General features: G+C 38.2%; 1 protein-coding gene across 1 annotated transcript; it reads right to left on the reverse strand.

The window, feature by feature from the left end:
• Positions 1-543: 543 nt before the first annotated feature.
• Positions 544-9,692, reverse strand: lrpap1 (low density lipoprotein receptor-related protein associated protein 1). Its single transcript, XM_060872985.1, has 8 exons — positions 9,442-9,692; positions 7,886-8,030; positions 6,061-6,191; positions 5,814-5,934; positions 2,536-2,691; positions 2,292-2,374; positions 1,338-1,514; positions 544-1,054 (listed from the first exon to the last, which is right to left on the reverse strand). The coding sequence occupies exons 1-8, from the start codon at positions 9,634-9,636 to the stop codon at positions 986-988; spliced, it is 1,077 nt and encodes a 358-aa protein (XP_060728968.1). The 5' UTR covers positions 9,637-9,692; the 3' UTR covers positions 544-985.
• Positions 9,693-21,338: the final 11,646 nt, after the last annotated feature.

Consider the following 21,338-nt stretch of genomic DNA (forward strand, 5'->3'; position numbering starts at 1 on the left):
GGGCTATTATTTGTAAACTATTGTTTAGTTTAAAAGGTGTTATCTAGGCACCTCCCCTCAGTGTAGATCAGAAGCCCTAACATGCTTCTTCCCAACCTAAAGAAAGTTTGATACAGTTTACATCCTAAAGGCTTTGGAAGACATGATCAGAATGTGGTCGGTTCTGCATGCTGGCATTATGCTGACTTTGTATCTTCCTGTCGAGGGTTCATTTGCAGCAGGTCTAAAGAATGAACCTGACACATTAGCCAAATTCCACAAGGCTCATTTACACATAACAGACTATGCAGACTGTAGTAACCTTACCTGACAACGTCTATAAACCAAGTGGGCGGAAAGCTGCCCAATACACTACAGCTCAATACAGAATGTCAGGAACAAGGTATAAATGAAGTAGAATATAGACTTTAGGGATTGCACCAATGCCACATTCATTGCAATAACATATGCTTTCCCTAGGGAGTGATCACTTTAATACCTGACTACAGCACAGGCAACAGTAACGATAAGCATATTTTTTAAATTGTTAAGCGTTAAACAGACTGAATGGACAATCAACTTTTATTTACAGAGATTATATTATGAAATATGTGAAAATTTATGAAAACAATGAGCATTTCAAAAGATTTCTAAAACTAATGGGAATACATAAAATACTGCATTCAGCTTCAAGCTCCACATGTACCCTTCCAATGGGAATGACTTCAGCATTCAAATAATCAAAAATCAGAACTGGACTTAAAACATAACAGACTGTACATATGCTTTTGTACCTAAACTATCAACAAGGGTTTTCTACCACTTACAGTGGACCAAATCCAAACCATGCAATGTCATTAAAAAAATCAGTGCAGAGGATTAGCAAATGTTGTGTGAAATGATTTAGACAATTTTAGAAAATCAATAACTGCACCCACACTATAATCTATGCTTTTGGATATGAAGGATTTTCAGTGTTGTCATGGTGAGAAGAGGAGGGTCATGCTCAGAGTTCATTGTGCTGGAGTCCATTTCGGGAGATTTTGTTGGTTATATCTTGCAAATGCTTCTTCATCTGGAAAAAACAGACAGGATTGAATTCAATATGAAGACATTAAGATAAAGAGTACCAATCCTAAAGAGGAAAGCATCTCAAATGTAATGGTCCTGAACCGGTACAGGTGCTAATGTCCAAAACCAATGAATATTTAATCATTATAAACTATACAAAGAGTGTGTAAAATGTGTTTCCATTTATTAATCGAAATATAGTATTAGACTACAGGAATATAAAAGCTTTTTAGTGTGTCTGCATGTGTGTGTGTGTCTGCTGTTTGTTCCTCAAAACTCAGCTGTACCTTGTAACCGATCTCTCGTGCTTTCTCGGCAAGTGTGTTGTATTTCTCTTTATGTCTTACGATGTGGTCCTTATCTCCCATGGACTCTATGTGCTGCAGTTTCTGGTGTGAATACTCCAGCTGTTCCTGGTAGTGGTGGTGCTTCTCTACCTTTGTCTCGAAATGCTTTAGCTCTTCCTAAACACGAAAGAACTCGGATGATGAAACGGTCTGACGATGCAGCTGTTTTAAACAATAAGACTTTTGACAGAGAAATTACTATTACATGCATTCAAATGCAACCACACGTGCAGAGCAGTAAAGGTCTCAGGGACCCTCTGTGGATGTCTGTGGATTCAGAAGCCTTATTCAGCCTTATACACTTGTTACGCACATCTAAACTGTACAACATTGAGATCTACAAGCATTTGCCAGTCCTCTATTTGCCATAGACAGAAGATGTATGGAAATCCTGTCTGTTTACCTAGAGTAATAATGGGGTAACTGGTACATTGATAACCATCAACTGGTGTTTCATAAGGGCTCTGTGAAACATCTCATTCATCTCAGTACCAGCACAAGACATCTACAATCCCTGCTGGATCTTTCTTCTTCCTCAGCTTTCTTCCTCCATTGTAGCCACTAATGCAAAATCTAAAACCCTGTGCTATAGTGCTATGGAATAAGGAAAACCTGAGGAAAAAAAATCAGGTTTGAAGAAAAAAAAAAAAAAGATTGAAATTTTAGTGAATGAATCGGTTCATTGATTCATTTCCCTCTATATATCTAGTGTGTTGGTTTGTATGGAACACAGACTGTATTGTAGGTAATCCTTCTGGACTGGATGTCTAACACAGAATGATTAAATGATTCATACTGTTTACTCTCATGTTTCACCCTCTGTATGAAGCTTTTCAGAAGTCTTGGGCCTGAAATGAACCTTGCAGTGTGTGAGTGTCCTGAGATGCGTGTTACCTTGAGAGAGTCGAGCTCGTCCTCACTAAGATTTGATCTTCTGGCCATTTCCCACAGCTCTATGACCTTGGGCTCCTTAAACTCTACAGGAACATAAAGAGAAGATAGAGAATAAAATAATGATGGAAGCAGAGAGAAATGTCAAATTAGTAAAACAAGTTAATGCACTGGTTCCCTGGTGGCAGACAGAGAGGAAGGTTTGATTACACACAAAAAAAATAATAGAACAAAAGCAGAACAGCACCGCTGTCACTGTCGAAGCCTTCATGAGTGATTTTCCATAGGCGATCAAAGCCCTGGTTCAGGTCCCTCATCCTCTGCTTAAGGTCCTTGTGTTTCTCATGGACACTGGATGCTTTCTCCTCACCGTCCAGTGGAGAAATCACGTTCTTATGGATTTCTGACAGAGAACGAAAGAGGCAAAATAACAGTGATGTAAAACTACACCCTTTTATAACAAACAGAACCCATTGGGGCATGCTGTTACAGGAAAATAATACAGCCCAAAGTCTTCACATTTCATTTTATACTGTATACTGCATACTACTAGAACAAACATTGATTCGTGATATCTATTTGCTACCGAGACGCAAAACTCCTCCGTCCTGAAACTTTACCTCCGGTTGTTAAAGTGCTGACACTGGAGACTCCTTCAATAAATGTTAAATAAATGCTAAATAATGTCAATTCACTGTACACTTTACCATATCAGTATTTGCAGGTTTGTAAATCTGTTTATATGGAGCATCATTGTTACTATAGAAACAATAAGAACCTCGGCACTGATGTCAGAGCTGTTATTGTGGAAATTTACATCTGGCAACCCTGCACTCTAGCTAGTTCATTCATTCATTCATTTTCTACTGCGTATCCGAACTACCTCGGGTCACAGGGAGCCTGTGCCTATCTCAGGCGTCATTGGGCATCAAGGCAGGATACACCCTGGACGGAGTGCCAACCCATCGCAGGGCACACACACACACTCTCATTCACTCACGCAATCACACACTACGAACAATTTTCCAGAGATGCCAATCAACCTACCATGCATGTCTTTGGACCGGGGGAGGAAACCGGAGTACCTGGAGGAAACCCCCAAGGCACTGGGAGAACATACAAACTCCACACACACAAGGCGGAGGCAGGAATCGAACCCCGACCCTGGAGGTGTGAGGCGAACGTGCTAACCACTAAGCCACTAAGCCACCATGCCCCCTTCACTCTAGCTAGTATTTTGGACATTTTTAAATATTCTAATGTGCTGATTTTCCGTTACGTGTTTCTAAGAGTTTGAATAGATGTCACAAACACTGCAATTATTAACGTCACATTATTGTACTTTCAGATGGTGAATATTTTAATCAAACCCAAGGCATATATCCAAAAATTCTTTTGATTTTTGCTGTACCGAAAATGTTTTGTAATCAAGACATAATTGGATTGTATCAGATTTTTTTAGCCAAAAGCAAAAGCTCAAAACACTGTGTAGACATCAAGCACACAGTAAAAGGTCTACAATGATCTAAATTTTCTTAATCCAGAAGATGCTTACCTTTTCCTGCAAGAACATAATATATTACACCATACTGACATGTAGTTTACTTCACTTTATTCTTCACACAGAATATTTTTATGTAATATTTTATTTGGGTGGATAAAAAATGTACTCATCTGTCACATCAAAAAAAAATGTTTGCTTAGTTTTGAACATAAAATGAGAACTGAGTGATCCGGCAAGCAGTATATATAAGTGAAAAATGTGCTCTAGATACAAAAAAGGTTGTTTTTTCCCTCCAGGAGGTTGAGGTTGAGTAAAGAATTCATGAATTTTGAACACTGCTTTAATTCGGAGCCTTTTGTGTCTAAGCAAAGAATCTACAGTGATCCACATTTCAGCCCACATAGATCTCAGCTGTGCTAACTGTGTGAAGAGTTTCCTGAACGTGAACTCGGTATTGATAAATATATGCAACTATTCCAAAAAAAAAAAAAAAACAGTAAAATGATACACAGTGCAAGATTTATTTCTATTCCTTTGTAATGCGTCACCCGATAGCTGCTTGTAGGAGCTCATGGTCACGAGCACGTTATAATCTAATCTTGTTATACACATTAGTCAAATCTAATACACCCTACAGCATACTTCCACAATATGGTATGCCACACACTGCACTTTAACTTCAACAGTTCAACACTGGACTATACATACACACTGCATTTAATATTATAATCTATCTGTTACCACTGGATACCATCCGATGCACATCCATGACATTTCTGTATCCGCACAATCTGTTGCACCTTAGCGTATTTTATATATATACACGACTGCTGGGTCTGTACTGAAGAAAAGACACTCCAAAAACCAACCAATTCAGAAGTTCTATTTGAATTCATTTGATAATGGCATAAAATATTCAATATATTTCTTTAACTTAAACGTCATTTAGGAGGTAAGAAAGTATTTGAGGTGTGCAGCTCTCACTGCATGACGTCACATACTGATTTGCGGACATGCAGAAGCTATCCATGATGTCCCGATTGTTGATACATGTGTGGAGTGTGTTTTATACAACAAATACACTGCAACAACTGCAGCAAAAACACAAAAAGTGGTAAAAAAATATGTATATTATTTATTGATTTAATTTCTTCAAATTTAATGATACACATGTGACTCCATGTGTTCCATCATCATGGTGCTCAGAAGTTTTGCTTCTATAATACCTTCATAGTCCCAAAGCAAGCACACATGTATGTGCATATGCACGTGCGCACACACACACACAGACACACACACACACACACACACACACTCTAGGCTAGATGTCTGAATGCTAGTAACGTGCTGCATGCCTGGTGGTTACAGTAAATTCTTGTATTTACACCTACTTTAGTTTTTGCTTCATTCTTGTTTTGCTTTTCTGTCAAAAGAAGTGCCTTTTCTTCTGAAAATTTTCAGTGGCATCTTAAATAAAAACTACAGATCTGCCCAATGCTCACTATGTCGAACATGTAGTGATAGAAATCATACAGTATCAGATTAATGAACTCCTGCATTTACAGTTATAAAAAGTGGTGACGTCAGCATTCGTCAGGCAAGAAAGGCCGAGAGGAAAAGCAAGAAGAGATGATAGATTACAGAATGAGACGGCGAAGGGAGCCGTGCTTCCAGGATGTTGCTTAATTATAGGATGAAATAAGAGAATTCCTGGGATAAAAAAAAACAAGCCTTTTGTTTTTGCACCTTTAAAGAAACAGAATGTTTTGGGCTGTTTTATAACACAAGCTGTGTCGTCTTTATCATATCTTTGCATGGGTTCAAAATAAAAGCTCATTAATGTGTTATGTTATAACTGTACCACCACATTTCACACACATTTTGTTTAAGGTTATAAATGATCAAATTATAAGCTATTTCACTTTTGTTGTTGGTAAATGATTCATGAAACTTCACTTGCTGCAGTTGTTTTTGAAGCCATTTGGTCATTGTTCTGCCTTTTGTGACAACACTCGACTCACCCTCAGTCCGGCTCACTGTGTCCATCATGATGTTGTACTCGTGGATCTTTTCCTTGTGGTGCTCGAACTCTCGGCGCAGGCTCTGCAGCTCCTCCTCCGAAAACTTTCCCGAAGTCTTGGCCTGAAACATAAATGGATAAAATACATTAAAATCTTCCTATTGCATGATTCGTTGGAAAGGGAAACTTGATCTACGTTAAAAATGAAACTATTATGTGGAAGTAAGTTTTAGTTGATCATGCCTCACTTTGTTCCACAGTTTGTCCAGTCTGGGGTCCTCAAATATTTCTCCCAGTTTGGAGTCATGGTCTTTCAGGTTATTGCTGTCCAAGGCACGGTTGTCCTTCTTACCATCCATTCCGTACTTGGCCAGGATGACTATAAAACAAATAATCTTGAATAAAGGAATCATACCATTATTTATTTTTATTTAGTGGCCATTTCATAGCTTCAGTGTTGCTAACATTTCTAACCCAAATTCCAGCAAGTAGAAACATAAAACAAATTTACCACAAAAAACATAACATACTAGCGTATATCTAAACATACTGACATATGACAAGACCCCCCCCACACACACAGATATGCACAAAGCAATAGTAAGAAAAAAAAAATCCATTTTCTGTGAAACTGATATTTCACATTCAAGTAGCTGCCCCTGAAGCCCCGCCCATTTGTTTTCTATTGGTTCACAAGACAGAAGCTTAAAAAATGTATTTTATTAAAAATAAATTTACCTAATTAAAGGGGTGGTAAAACACGATTTCACTTTTCTAACTTTAGCTAGTGTGTAATGTTCCTGTTTGAGCATAAACAACATCTGCAAAGTTACAACGTTCAAAGTTTTAAGCAAAGGGAGATATTTGCTTTTAAAGAAATCCATTTCTAAGGACTACAGCAAACGGCCGGTTAAGACCACACGACATTCCTCCAGGGTTGCTGACGCCACTAACCCCGATATTTACATAAACCCCTCCTCCGTGAATATTAAATAAGGGGGGTGGGGGGGCGGCCATTTTATATTGCTGTGGAGAAGAGTTGTTGTGGTATAGTTAGTAGGCTGGAGTTTTCGTTGCCGCGATGCCGACGAAACGCTGTTGTTTTCATCCGGATTGCAGGTCCACTTTGTTCAGCCTTCCTAGGGACGGGGAAGTTAGGGATCAATGGTTAAAATTTATTTTTAACTCGGTCCCTCATAATTATTACCCAAATCTCGCTCTCTGTGCTGCACATTTTACGGAGGAAAGCTTCCGCAATCTTCACAAGTTCAATGCAGAACTACTGGTAAAGGTAAGGGACGTGATGTTTCCGAAAAACGTGCACTAGGCGGTTAGCGAATCACAACACACTGGGCCAGCTAACCAATCAAAGCCCATTGCTATTTTTGAGGGACTGGCTTCATAGAAACCGGAAGCCATCAGACCGTTTTACAAGGAGGGACAGAGCAGTGTAGAATAAAGGAAAAATAATGCATTTTTTTAAAAAACAAAGCATGAACACATGTTACAGTGCACCCCACAAACACAATCAAGCCTTCGAAAAAACGTGTTTTACCAGCCCTTTAAACCTGAAGCAAATAAGCACTTTCACATTGTGTGTCCTGTTCCCTTCAGTGAGGCAGTTTTCCTGCAACAAATGTTAAACTTTTATTGTGCTTATTTATCAGATAATATAAAAAAAGCATCGCTTAAAATACTACGGTAAATGCAATGCCCGACGTATAGACACTGGAACTTCTGTATGACAATGATGACAATCATTTGAAGTTCCAGAAGGGCCAGAGGTTTACAGGGCTGCTAAGTAAGCTGGTATTTGAGAATTACTGATTAATCCGTCTACACCCTACAACTATCTCCACTGAAATGTAATTATTAACCACACAAAATGGATCATGTCTGCCTGAGATAGCAGCAGGAATATTGAGCTCTCTGACAAGTTCATTCCCTCATCTTCCCTTTTTACAAAAGGTTTTCATTCCAGATGTCTTCTTGAACCACAGGCTAATTTGAGTCCTTGTATTTTGTCCACCTCCTAAGAAACTAAAACACTGAAACAGATAATGATGGTCTAACTGTTAAAGTTGCGTCTCAGCTTGGCCTCCCTCTCGCCATCCTCGTCTAGTCCCTCTGCCTTCAACTTCTTCCACTGAAGTTCTTCCTTCTCCTGAATCTTCAAATCACTGTGGAGCTCCGTCAGCCGCCTCGGGGCAAGCTGCATCTGCAGGAGGAAAAGGACAGCAAACAAGGTTCATGTGGAGTTTAAATCTCCAGAATAGCTCTCAGAGGTGTATATAGTGTATTAATTAGGACAGCATAACATGATAAAGTGATTGACTCTCAACATGTCCTATACACTGTCCTATACAGTTTTAACACCTCAGAATAAGATATCAATTTGGCTAGTACAAACTCCAGGAGTTTAAAATACTCTAATATTTATTTAAATATTTAAATCACTATACACTGTATGTCTGAAGAATAAGCCTAATATATCGGGTCACATACAGAGAATAAATCTGTACTGATTTACAATGAAAATTTACAATTAAAACGTTTCTCACAGTTATATAGATTCATTTCTTAACTCTTTACAGACAAAACATATCCTGTTTATTATTATTAATTATTATCATCATTATTTTTATTATCATCATCAGCATTATTATTATTATCATGATCAGCATTATTATTATTTTTGTTATCATTATTATGATTACTATTTTTATAATTATTACCATTATTATTATTATTATTATTATTATCATCAACATTATTATTATTATTATTATTATTATTATTATTATTATTATTCTGTGTTTTGCACTATTTGGCACCACATTAAAACCATACATCCTTGCTCCACCCAAAAACTATCATTACACTTCTGTATGTCCATCCATATCAATCTGTTTATTCTGTGTATATATTTATAGATGTATATATTCATAATGACATTCCTTTTGTACAGCTATATGTCATACCACTTCATACTGTATCATACTTCTATAAAAACCACACTATATATACCCTTATTCAGTTATATGTACATATTACTACACCTTCTGTATAACCTCATACCCTTATTTATTACACTGTCACTTGTAAATAAGCTATCTATGCACTTCTGGTTAGATGCTAACTGCATTTCATTGGCTCTGTACATGTACCTTGCACAATGACTATAAAGTTGCATCTGATCTGATCTGATTACTATTATTATCATCATTATTATTATTATTTTTATTATCATCATCATCATTATTATTATTATCATTAACATTATTATTGGTCTTACTTGTATTTTTGATACAAGATTCAGCTTCAGCTCATTTAATTCAAGTGTCCAGTCTAACAACTTTAATACCCTTATAATAAATACAATAAATGACACACGTGTAGGTTCTATATATATATATATATAGTGTTATTTCTTAACTACAACAAACAAAAGCCTAAATAACACCCACACACCAAGGACAATGTCTCCCAGCCCTCAGTTTGTTCTCAGCCCTCAGTTTGTTCCCATCCCTCCCACTGTTCAGTCCCTATAGTGTAGAAGGAGGACTAAGACTAAACACTGCTGTACAACACGTTAATAAACATCCATAGAGTTGACACAAGCCGCTCACCCTGTTCGCTTTGTCCCAAACCTGGTTCAGTTTAGCGACACGAAACTCCACCACATTGTTGTTGTTTTGCTCGTTCACTTCACGGGAATATTTCCCTGCCATGACTCCAACACTCAAGCAAAGGCTGAAAATCCAGCAACACACGTTCATGTTGTAAACAATTATTACAAGCAAACGGCTAAGACTAAAGAACATAAGGATAACCAAAGCTATGCGGCTTATACGTTCATCTCCAGCTGCATCCAGGAAGCGCAACAATCACATGCTTTCACAGAGCCTGGTTGCAATGCATTCTGGGAAATGTAGTCAAAAGATTCTTAGCGCTTTATTCGTTTAGAAAGCACGATGAAGAAGAAAGACTACATTTCCTATAATTCGCGGCTCAAACGTTTCAAAGTTATAGAGATTTGAGCAAATGAGAAGAATCCACGCACGGAAAGTAACGGGAAACTGTGCTTGCACAATAATTTTAAATCCTAATAATAGGATAAACATAATAGCCTAGTGGTTAGCTGTTGAACTACTGACCCAGAAGGTCTTAGGTTCGAATCCCAGCTTCACCCTGCTGGGCCCCTAAGTTAGGCCCTTAACTCTCAACTGCTCAGTTGTGTAAATTGAAATAAATTATAAGTCCTTCTGGATAAGGGTGTCTGCTAAATGTATTATTATCATCTTTGCAGTTAATGTATGTATATATTGTGTAATGTATTATGTATTTATTATCATCTTTATTATATATATATATATATATATATATATATATATATATATATATATATATATATATATATATATATAAATATACATACATACATACGTACATACATACATACATACATACATATATGAATAAATAATAATAAAAACGAGTTCTGTTGATGGACATTAGCCTTACTACTGAGTGAGAGATTTACATTTCGTATTACATTTTATTTTTTAATTTTAGATAAATGAAAATGAACAAATATTTGTTTAATATTTAATTCATTGATTCATTATCAACAACAATGCAGCAAATCCATTTAAAAAGAGCTGGTAGATGAGCTCAATCTTCCACATGTGCTTGATGTCACCAACTTTGAATAATAACAGTAACGGAAATTCAAACAAGCATTTGAAAAACTTGATGTAGGATAACACTCTTAACCTAACAATAACATTAAGAAAACTTTCACAAATGGAGAGAGAGACTAATTCTGTGTTATATAATGACAGCAATGAAAAGCAGACATGCTCAGTGCTTTCACACACAAGGGCTTCGAGTGGCCACAGGATCCCCAACACTGAGAGGAGAACCAGGAACAACAACCCGGTCAGTAAACGGGCTAATTAAGCAATTATACTTTACTGTTCCTTTGGAAGATTGTCCATAGTCGTGCGTACAATTATATTTCAATATGCTGAAGTAAACAAAGACTTATAAAATGAGGTGTCTTTTTTCTGCCTCCCTAGAAAGCATGTTGAGGTTAGTTTAACATTAACTATATATATTTAAATAAGCTGGCCTGAGTATATGGCTATTGACAGGCTAGGCTTGTAATGATTCCAGTAGCTTACATAACTAGTTAGCAATTTGAGTTCACCCGTTAAATAACTCATTATTTTTTAGTTAACCTTCAGTCTTAACAGCTACAGCAAATCTGAGGAACTTTAGTGCTCTTCTGAACCTTTTAAATTCAAACAATTGTCTTTTAAGCGTATAAGGAATATATTACAAAGACTCCAAAAATGTCTGATGCTTCCAGTAAAACATGGTGGATGCAACAATATAAAACAAAGTAAGCTAAATGTAGACTTATTGCCAGTAATTCCCTCAACAGGACGAATTAGATTTGCTTTTATATTGTTTATATGTTACGGAATGATTGCTGCACAGCTTAATCTTGCTTGTAATCATTTAAAATGACTAGCACCGTGGTGGAGTTCGGGGAAGTAGGTGATCTAGCCTAATGTATGTTTGAATAAATTGAGACACCAGTGTTTTTAGACTGACAGTTATTTTCCATCATCCTTTCTGTTGTGTAGTCTTTACCATATTCTGACCATTAATGTGCAAGACACGCTGTGCACAGAGCTACAAAAGAGCCACTAACGTACTGTAACATTCATCTGCTTCATGAAAATGTTCCACAGCATTCATGTTTCATAACCTTTAGAACAGGAATGAGCAAATTACTGACCACAGGCCATCTGCAGCCCACCAGCACTATTAACACCTACTGACCCTATCTTCCTTTTTATATCACAGTCCTTCCAGGATTTAGTAATTTTACGATCACAGAAATGAACACCAAATCAAGCAAACTTTGCAATATTCTTAGGAGCTTGAATTTTTTTTTAAATTATCACAGAGTTCCCATAGACTTGGTTCAAGCCTCATCATGTGACATCATTCAGTTCAATTCAATTCAATTCAGTTTATTTGTATAGCACCTTTAACAACTCAGATTGTCTCAAAGCAGCTTAGCAGAAATAGTATAGAAGCAATATAGAAACAGAATAAAATAAAAAAAAATATTTAAAAGTTTAAAATTAAGTTAGTATATATCTCTAAAAAATTTCCCTAATGAGCAAGCTGGAGGCAATGTTGGCAAGGAAAAAGGTGGCATCATCTCGGTATAAACAGGCATTCAGAGTACAGCAAAAATCAAACAAAAAGTGCTCATTAGTGTTATCGTAAAATGAGGGCACTTTATAACGAATTTTCACAATTTATTATGGCTTTATAGTTGTCTTTTCCTATCAGGAGTTAAGAGAAAATAAACACATAAGAATTATTAATTTGTAGTAGCTGCTATGCAAAATGAGATCCAAGCTAGTTGTTTGTCAGTTGCCATGTTTACTGACACGATAAGCTAGAATTACATTTAGGATGTCAATAAGGCTGCAGTGGTTTCTCTTAAATACCTCCAAATACCTCATACCTTTATAATAGGGCAGGTTTAGTGCAATTCATGTGTTTACAGTGAGAAACAGAACAGGAAGTAGTGTGTTGTCAAAGCCTTGATGATGTGTTAGTATGTAAATGTGACGTGTTGCACCCAAATCTTTGAATTCATAAATCTGTAATTTGATTTTTGCTTAGTGCAAAATGATAGAGTGTGATTTGGATTAGTATGGAGTCAAAATGCTGGATTTGATATGAGACGTATATAAACGTATGTACACACATGAATAATAGGAATAAGGAATAATACACAACAGATACAAAAATGATCTACTCATTGTGGTTTGATGTCACAATGCAATGTGTAATTCTGCAATTTTATTTTACTGATTAATATATTAATTACTGACTCACACACATACATACTTAGGGGGTATAGATAATATTTGATGTAGTGGAACGTCCAAGAGACAAGTTAGGTTGCATTTTTTTAATTTACATCTGTACATTGAACTGAGTTACATGAACACAATTTGTTTTCATACATCTAACATTTAATCATGATATAAAACTCTGAACTTTCACCTGAACTTTGGATTGAACTTTGGTGGTGGTGTTCTGCAGAAGTCACATAACCACCGAGCTATTCTAAAATACTTGTATTAATTGTGCTCCTTTAATTTATAATTATTGTTCCTGTCAGTGACAACATCCTGTCGAGATTGTGAAAGTGACGTGACATACAGCTAGGTATGGTGACCCATACTCAGAATTTGTTTTCTGCATTTAACCCATCCAAAGTGCACACACACAGCAGAGAACACACACACCGTGAACACACACCCGGAGCAGTGGGCAGTCATTTATGCTGCTGCGCCCGGGGAGCAGTTGGGGGGGTTTGGTGCCTTGCTCAAGGGCACCTTAGTCGTGGCTGGCCCGAGAGTCGAACCCACAACCTTAGGGTTAGGAGTCAGACTCTCTAACCTGTAATGAGTCTGTCTGTGTTTTGCCCTGTTTCTGTCTGCTGTCTGCCGTGCTGTTAATTGTTTCCTCCGCCCACTCATTGGTTACCATGGACACTAAGTGCACTCTATCTCCCCCCCAGGTGTATCGTGTTAGTCACTGATTGTCTCTGCGTGGTGATTGGTTCCTGTTTGCTATATCTACCCTGTTTGTTCACTTCCCTGGTGTTGGTCGTTGTTGTATGTTGGTGTCGATGTTCCTGTTTCCTGTGCGCTCAGTGTTCTGCCCTGTTTTGCCTGCCTGTTTGTTTGCCTGTTTCTGTCTATTAAAAGTCTAAACTGCACTTGGATCCTCACTCGCCTTTGTCTCGTCGCGACACTAACCATTAGGCCACGACTTTTATTTTATAGTCTAATTGGTTTATGTTAATTCTACCTATTCATGCTATGTAATCGCTAATGAATAAAATCACATTTTGATGATAAATATGTTCATGTACACTTTGAATAACAATTTGTTTTTAATCTGCATGACTACATATTCCCCAATTGTTCCCCTGGCAGCATCTCTCTCTCTCTCTCACACTCTCACACACACACACACACACACAAACACAGCTTGTCATTTTACAGAGAAATACACAGATATGTGTGTCCTGAAGGGAAACTTTGCAAAACACTGACACCTGTCATTCCAAATGATAAATAAATATTCCCCAACCATAAAGTTTATTAAAAAGTTTATTTAGTAAACTATAATATTGTTGTGTATTCACTTGAAATAAGGAGGCAATACACCGAGTACCAAAACAGGTTTCTTTTACTGAACATTAGCCACATGTGCAACTCCACTTCTTTTCCCATCTGCTACCTTCCTAGCTATCACACACTAGCCCCATCTAGTGTACATCTATTAATTAGCAATGTAATAAGAACACAACATCTCCCCCTTACTTAATTTGTTTTCCTCAGCAATTACAGTAAACATTGTTTAACAGTAAATTTTTCAGATTAAAGAAAACAGAACAATTTCTTCCAAATGTCTATTGACAACCACATTTAGCATGAATAGTTCCGTGAACCTCCTTTCAGTTTAAACAACAACTCGTCTAAATTAAACTTCGGTACTATTCCTTTTCACCATCACTTTCTTCTTTTCTACTATGGCAGTTTATGTTACATAGTCCTTCAACCATGCTGGTTTCCTTCTACAACGTCCCTCCAACTGGTTGTTACTACTTCCAAGTGGTGCAGTAGTGAATTGTTCAGAGTGTTCAGGAACCTGAGCGAAGTCTGTGTTCAGTGGTGCCAGATGAGATATGTCCCAAGTTCGTCCATCACTTAGCTCAAAACTACGTGTCCCCTTCCGTCTAACAACCTGCATGGGGTTGCTAAATTTTGATTTCCCTTTTCTTACATGCACAGGTTTCCTCACCCGTACAAAATCACCTTCCTTGAGTCCCGGAGTCTTTGCTTTGCGCTTTGTATCCACGTATGCTTTCATTTTCCACTGGTTTTGCATCACTTTTGTTTTCAACTTGTCCATAGCAGGATTCACATTGCACTTTGGAAGAATTGTCAATTTTGTTCTCATTTTCCTTCCGAACATCAGCTCAAAAGGAGAAATTCCTGTAGTAGCGTGAGGTGTAGCTCGATACGTTTGTAGAAAATCCGCAACGAACAATGTCCACTGAGCTCTCTCTCTTTCTGCAGTCAGAATCGTCTCCTTCAGTACCTTGTTCCAACGCTCCACAGCTCCATTACCTTCCGGGTGATATATAGAAGTACGGATGTGCTTTACATCTCTTTCTTGTAGAAACAGTTTGAACTCTGTTGACAGGAACTGAGATCCATTATCGGTAACAATCTCCAGAGGATTACCTTTTTGGCTGAACACTGACCTCAGAAAACAATTAATGGCAGATGCAGTCACATGAGGTGCAAAAGCAACCTCTGGCCATTTTGAATGGTAGTCAAGCAATGTGATGGCATATCTACAACTAGCAGGGCCAATGTCAAACGGACCCACCACGTCAACACCCAGTTTCTGCCACGGAATTACTGGATAGTCGACTGGGGTAAGTGGTGCATGTGTAGTTTTAGCAGTTTTATCATTAAGTTGGCATGTGACACAGGTTGCAATTGTGGACTGTACCTGCGAATCCATCTTAGGCCACCAGTATAACTCCCTAAGCCTTTGCTTGGTTCTCACAATGCCTTGATGGCCATCATGAGCAAAGGTGACCAAACGTGAACGTAGATTACGTGGCACAATCAGTCTGTGTGGTCCTCTTAGCACATACGAGTCCAAAATAGACAGTTCATCTCGTATTGGAAAGTAACTGAACATGTCAGGTTGCAGGGCTTTGGATGTAGCGGGCCAACCATACTCAATGTAATGACGAAGTGTGGCAAGCTCAGGACATGCGGCACTTTCAGCTGCAAACTCGGCCACAGGAACAGCTGACAGAAGTGTAGTGATAGTAGCAACGGTTTCAGACCAACGCGCTACTCTCAGTCCAGCTCGTCCCATACCTTTAGTAGTTAAAAGGGTAGTTAGGGCTTGGTGGTCAGATCTTAAGTTGAAATGTTTGCCCCACAGGTATGTTCTCCAACGCTCAATGACCCACACACAAGCAAGAGCTTCTTTTTCAACCACAGAACATTTCCTTTCCGCAGATGTCAAGGTTCTGGAAGCAAAAGCCACTGTCCTTTCTGACTTATCTGGATGAAGCTGAGTCAGGATGCCACCTATGCCGTAATCTGAGGCATCCGTAGTAACAATCGTGGGCAAAGCAGGATCAAATAAAGCCAATGCAGGGCTCTGTGCAATCAGTTCTTTTACTTCCTGGAAACTTTTGTGTGCTTTATTAGTCCATGCAAAATTAGAATTTCCTCTAAGAGCATCTCTCATAGGCTCAACAACTGCTGCGTAGTTTGGAATGAATTTAGCATACCAAGCGGTGAGACCTAGAAATGATCTGAGTGTGGACGCATCCGAAGGTGGTGGAGCATTACGTATTGCTTCCAAGTGACTGTGATCTGGCATCAGTCCTTCTTTGGAGATAGTATGTCCCAGAAATGTGAGCTTCTCCTGGTGAAACGTACATTTCTTCTCATTTAAATGCAGACCTGCTTCTTGTAGTTTGTGCAGCACTATTTTTAGGTGAGCATCATGGCTAGTAACAGAGTCACCAAACACAATTATGTCATCCAGATAACACTGAACACCTGTAACACCCCTGAGAATAGTAGACATCAATTTTTGAAACGCCGCTGGAGCTGATGCTAATTCGTAGCAAACTCTCTTGAAACGAAACAAACCATCATGTGTTATAAAGGCAGTGAGGTCCCTACTGTCCTCATGTAGTGGTACCTGATGGTAAGCATTTGCCAGATCGATTGTAGAAAACATAACAGCACCTCTCAACTGTGAAAAGAGTTCTTCAGTGTGTGGAATGGGGTAGCTGTCCACAATGATTGCTTTGTTGGGTTCCCTGAGATCCACACACATCCTGATGTCTCCAGATTTTTTCTGAGTAACAACGATGGGCGAAACCCAAGGTGAAGCATCCACTCTTTCAATAATATCTGCTGCTAGTAGGCGGTTCAGCTCTGTAGACACAGCATCCCGTACAGCAAAAGGTAGCCTGCGTAGCTTCTGCTGCACAGGAATAAAATTTTCATGCATCTTTACTTTGTGTACAAAGTTCTTTGCACAGCCAATGGATGGCATGGCGGTATGAGACACGTGTTGCACTCGCTGTTTGGAGGTGAGTACTTTATTCCCTGATATGCACAAATTTAAGGAATATATTAAGTCCATACCCATAAGTGCGTTTCCACTTTTCACAATATAGAATGTGGCAGGTACTGAATGTTCGCCATGTCGTGCAGACGTCTTAATACATCCCAGCACTGGAAGGTCATCTTTTGAATATGTGACAAGACGCACATCTGATTGTTTCAAGGGTAGTTCAGAAAAGTATTGCTTATATATATGCTCTGGAAGCAAAGATACGGATGATCCAGTATCAACTATCAGTTCTTGCATCGTAGTACCAGAATATGTACCCATTTCAATGTCACACACAATTTTGTTTGCAGCCAACGTGTTAGTCATGTACAAAACAGTCAGTTCAGGAACTTCAATTTCTCTGATGTCCTGTCTCCGTCCAGAGCGACACACTTTTGCAAAATGTCCCATTTTACCACATGATTTACACGTCTTATTCAAAGCAGGGCACTGCTTGGAATTTGCTAAATGGCAACTGGAATCACAGCGATAACATTTGCGTGCAGAATGGCTCTGGGTTTTACCTTGTGTGGTTCTACGCATGGTCGTTTCTTTTTTCTAACATATAGCCGTTGAACTGGTAAGTCGGCAGGTTTTGTAAATTCACTTGCATTAGCCATGGCATTTTCCACTTGAACAGCCACTTGTACTGCCCTGTCTAACGTCAAATCCGCTTCAAGTAGTAAGCGTTCACGAATACGACTGCTGTGTACTTTCTCCACGATTTGATCTCTCAGCATTTCGTCCTCTTTGTCACCAAATGCACATAATGACACCATATCACGAAGCGCGGCAACATACTGAAGTATATTTTCGTCGTGTCTTTGCTCCCTTTGACGAAATTTATGTCGCTCAGCAATGGCATTTACTTTTGGTACAAAATGCGTTCTGAGAGCAGTAAGAGCAGAAACATAGGTCGTACCAGTATTAGGAAGAGTGTAGAAAATTCTCTGTGCTTCTGTGCCCAGGCAGTGAAGTAGTGTAGCACGCTTACGAGTATCAGGCCAGTCATCCCCCTCGGCATGAATCGCCAACAAGTAGTTCTCAAACATTTGCGTCCATATCCCAAACGGAACTGCAGGCTCACCAGGACACTGTAAGTATGTAGGAGGAAGATGAACCGCCATCCTCGTCGCCAATTTGTTGTGTATTCACGTGAAATAAGGAGGCAATACACCGAGTACCAAAACAGGTTTCTTTTACTGAACATTAGCCACATGTGCAACTCCACTTCTTTTCCCATCTGCTACCTTCCTAGCTATCACACACTAGCCCCATCTAGTGTACATCTATTAATTAGCAATGTAATAAGAACACAACAAATATCCATTCATTTCGATCCATTAATTGTGATCCTGTGATGATAGCCATGATAGCCTCATATTCTTGTTCTTGGCTGACAGGAACATGATGTGGTCTTTTGCTGTTGTAGTTCATCCAGCTCACGGTCTGACGTGTTCTGAGATGCTTTTCGTGGTTGTAAATAGTGATTATTTGAGTTACTATAGATCTCCTGTTTGGTCATGCACCTCTGATCTCTCTCATCTCACAGACAGTTCATTCACAAGTTGATTTTTGTTTTCCACACCATTCTGTGTAAACTCTAGAGATTGTTATGTGATTTGAGTATTTCAAGAATTTCAGAAATAATCAAATCAGCCCATCTGACACCAACAAGCATGTCATGGTTAAAGTCACAGAGATTACACATTTTCCCCCATTCCGATGTTTACTGTAAATGTTAATTAAAGTTCTTGACCTGGATCAGTGTTGCCAGATTGGACTAAAGATTTACATACTGTTACATACCCAATATACATACTGTTATTAAAACTGTTATAGAATAAAACACACAATTTTTTTTCTTATTAAACAACCAGACTAACAAATCGCACATTGGAGAGCACCAAGCTCGCCCCAAGTATATCCAGTGCATCTTTTTTTTTTTTTAAATATAAATGATAATTTTAATAAAACACAAGGTCTACATCGGAAACCTCAGAGGGGGACAACATTTTTTATTGTTCTTGTGCTACTATTGTCAGAACTACAGTTCTTTTCTAATAGGCCAATTCTCAAATCATTTCATTATACTTTTCTTTTTGTATTAGTAGGCTACTTACAAATTTGTGCTTAATTACCAACTAATTAATTTTTGTATATTATTATTATTAAAATTATTATTATTATTTAACTTATAGACCACTGGGTGAATCAACACGAATTCTCGTTTTTTCCTTCTTTTAATTTTAAATAAAATAATGACGGAATGATCTACACATCTGTACTCTGTACTCTGTGCTCTGATTTCTGATTGACAGTATTTACAAAATGCCTTTGTATCATCGCCTACCACAGGTGTAATCCATGTTTTTAAAGACGGGTCGCGCTCCCATTCCTTTCTGTAGGACTTTTTATATTTACCCCACTTTGGCATGATGATGATGATGAATGATGATCACTGATGATGATAATGCAGTTTTGACGATATTACGAATTAGCCTACAACAACTCGCCAATCAAGCTTGAAGTCTGATTGGACAGGATTCCCCTGAACCTTATTGGCTAACCTGAACCATACCTAATTTAAACGTCATCCTACATTATATAATTTATTTCATAGTTAGTTTTCATTAAAAAATAATAAAGAATACTGTTTATAGTCAAAAATAAAAACACGCCTGTTGCATCAAAAACCAGCCCAAATTTTAAAGACCCGCCCAATGCATTTTTTTCCGGTCGGACGTAACCAAAAGGAGCCCAATTGGGTGGGAACCCGCCCAATCTGGCAACACTGACCTGGATCTGCATGATTTTATACACTGTGCTGCTGCCACATGATTGGCTAATTAGATATCTGCATAAATAAGCAGATGTAAAGGTATTCTGTTAAAGTGAAGGGTGAGTGTATATTTATAATTATTAAGTAATTAATTTACAGTTATTCATATTTCAAGTGAGTTTATCCTAAAATACACAAAAGGGCGGCAGACTTGAATCCAAACACAAAGATGGTCAGTTCAGTGTTAGGGTCTTGTTCAAGGGCCTTATAGAGTCTCATGGCACTCAAGATCACTAATGCAGAAGCTTAACTGCTGAATTTCCCCTGCTGATTTGGTTATTTTGTTCATTCATTTACCTTCATATTGTCCCCCAAAGAACTTTTGACTTCTTTCCTGGGTACGTGTGCGGTTTATGTGCCTAATGAATGCATTCAATCACAGGCAATAGACAAAACAGAGTCATTAAGGCTCTGAAATATCTTATCTCATCTCTCATGAGAACACTTAAAGCTGCTGCCCCCAACTCATTCATCTTCATTTAAACAGGAAAGGAACAATGTCTGTCCTGTCAGCTTGTAATCGGAACACTTTCAGTAGCTTCGGGAGATCACAGCAATCAAACGTGACTGATTCAATTCAGTTTAAAAGTCAAACACAGTGTTGGTTCCTGGATCAATTTTAAAAACTATGAGCCGCCGGATAAAATAACGGGTTAAAGGAAAAAGGCTGTTCTTTGTCAAATCATAATGGTTCCACGGTTCCACAGTTAACACTCAAAGTTTATTGTTTTATTTCATATCAAATTGCTATTGATTCAATTTTTATACATTTTACAATATTTTTACAATGCTTCATGACCACAGAGCTGATTGAGACGTACCCAATGTTTCCTTTTTAGAGTGAGAACCTCTTTATGAATCTAAGCACTGTTAATGAACGCTTTTTCCTTCTTTATCTCATTCTTTTAGACCCAGGACTCTCCGAGTTTATCTGAGATCCCCAAGCAGAAGTCATTCAGCAGTAATCCTAAGGAAGTAAAAAGGAAGCAAGCCTCTAATCTGTCAAAAGGAGGTTGGAAATTTAAACAGATTGGCTGGTTTCTTCCAACAACAGAGAAGCTTTTCCTAGAAGATATGCTGTCTGATAATCCCCAGTATCTCAGCAATAACCAGCTGAAGCCTTTAGAGTACTGGGAGGAAGCTGCTGCTACATTGCCTGAATTTCAAGGACCATAGCGAATTGCTCTGTGCCAACATCACAAAAAAATAGTCCTTTAATCATTTAAATCATCTCCTAATTACTAATAATATTGCATTATATCTCTGCTCATATTTGGATTTGAATTTGAATAAATAACACACTCTCTATGTATGTATTAAGTCATGCAACCTGTGTGGATTAGATTCTACTGTCTGTGCTGTTTCGTCCTGTGGTCTGAACGGTGAGGACTCGTAATTTGAACACCTGCA

Source organism: Tachysurus vachellii, chromosome 6, assembly GCF_030014155.1.
Source record: "Tachysurus vachellii isolate PV-2020 chromosome 6, HZAU_Pvac_v1, whole genome shotgun sequence".
Taxonomy (NCBI): domain Eukaryota; kingdom Metazoa; phylum Chordata; class Actinopteri; order Siluriformes; family Bagridae; genus Tachysurus; species Tachysurus vachellii.

Bases quoted from the DNA above. Each gene is read 5' to 3' on its own strand.
- lrpap1 (XM_060872985.1), bottom strand. From the start codon at position 9,636: ATGTTCTTTAGTCTTAGCCGTTTGCTTGTAATAATTGTTTACAACATG. The intron at 2,375-2,535 runs GTGCTGTTCTGC...ATGTTCCTGTAG, and splicing joins AGGCTTCGACAGTGACAGCG to AGTTTAAGGAGCCCAAGGTC. The intron at 1,055-1,337 runs GTACAGCTGAGT...TGTTTTTTCCAG, and splicing joins CACGAGAGATCGGTTACAAG to ATGAAGAAGCATTTGCAAGA.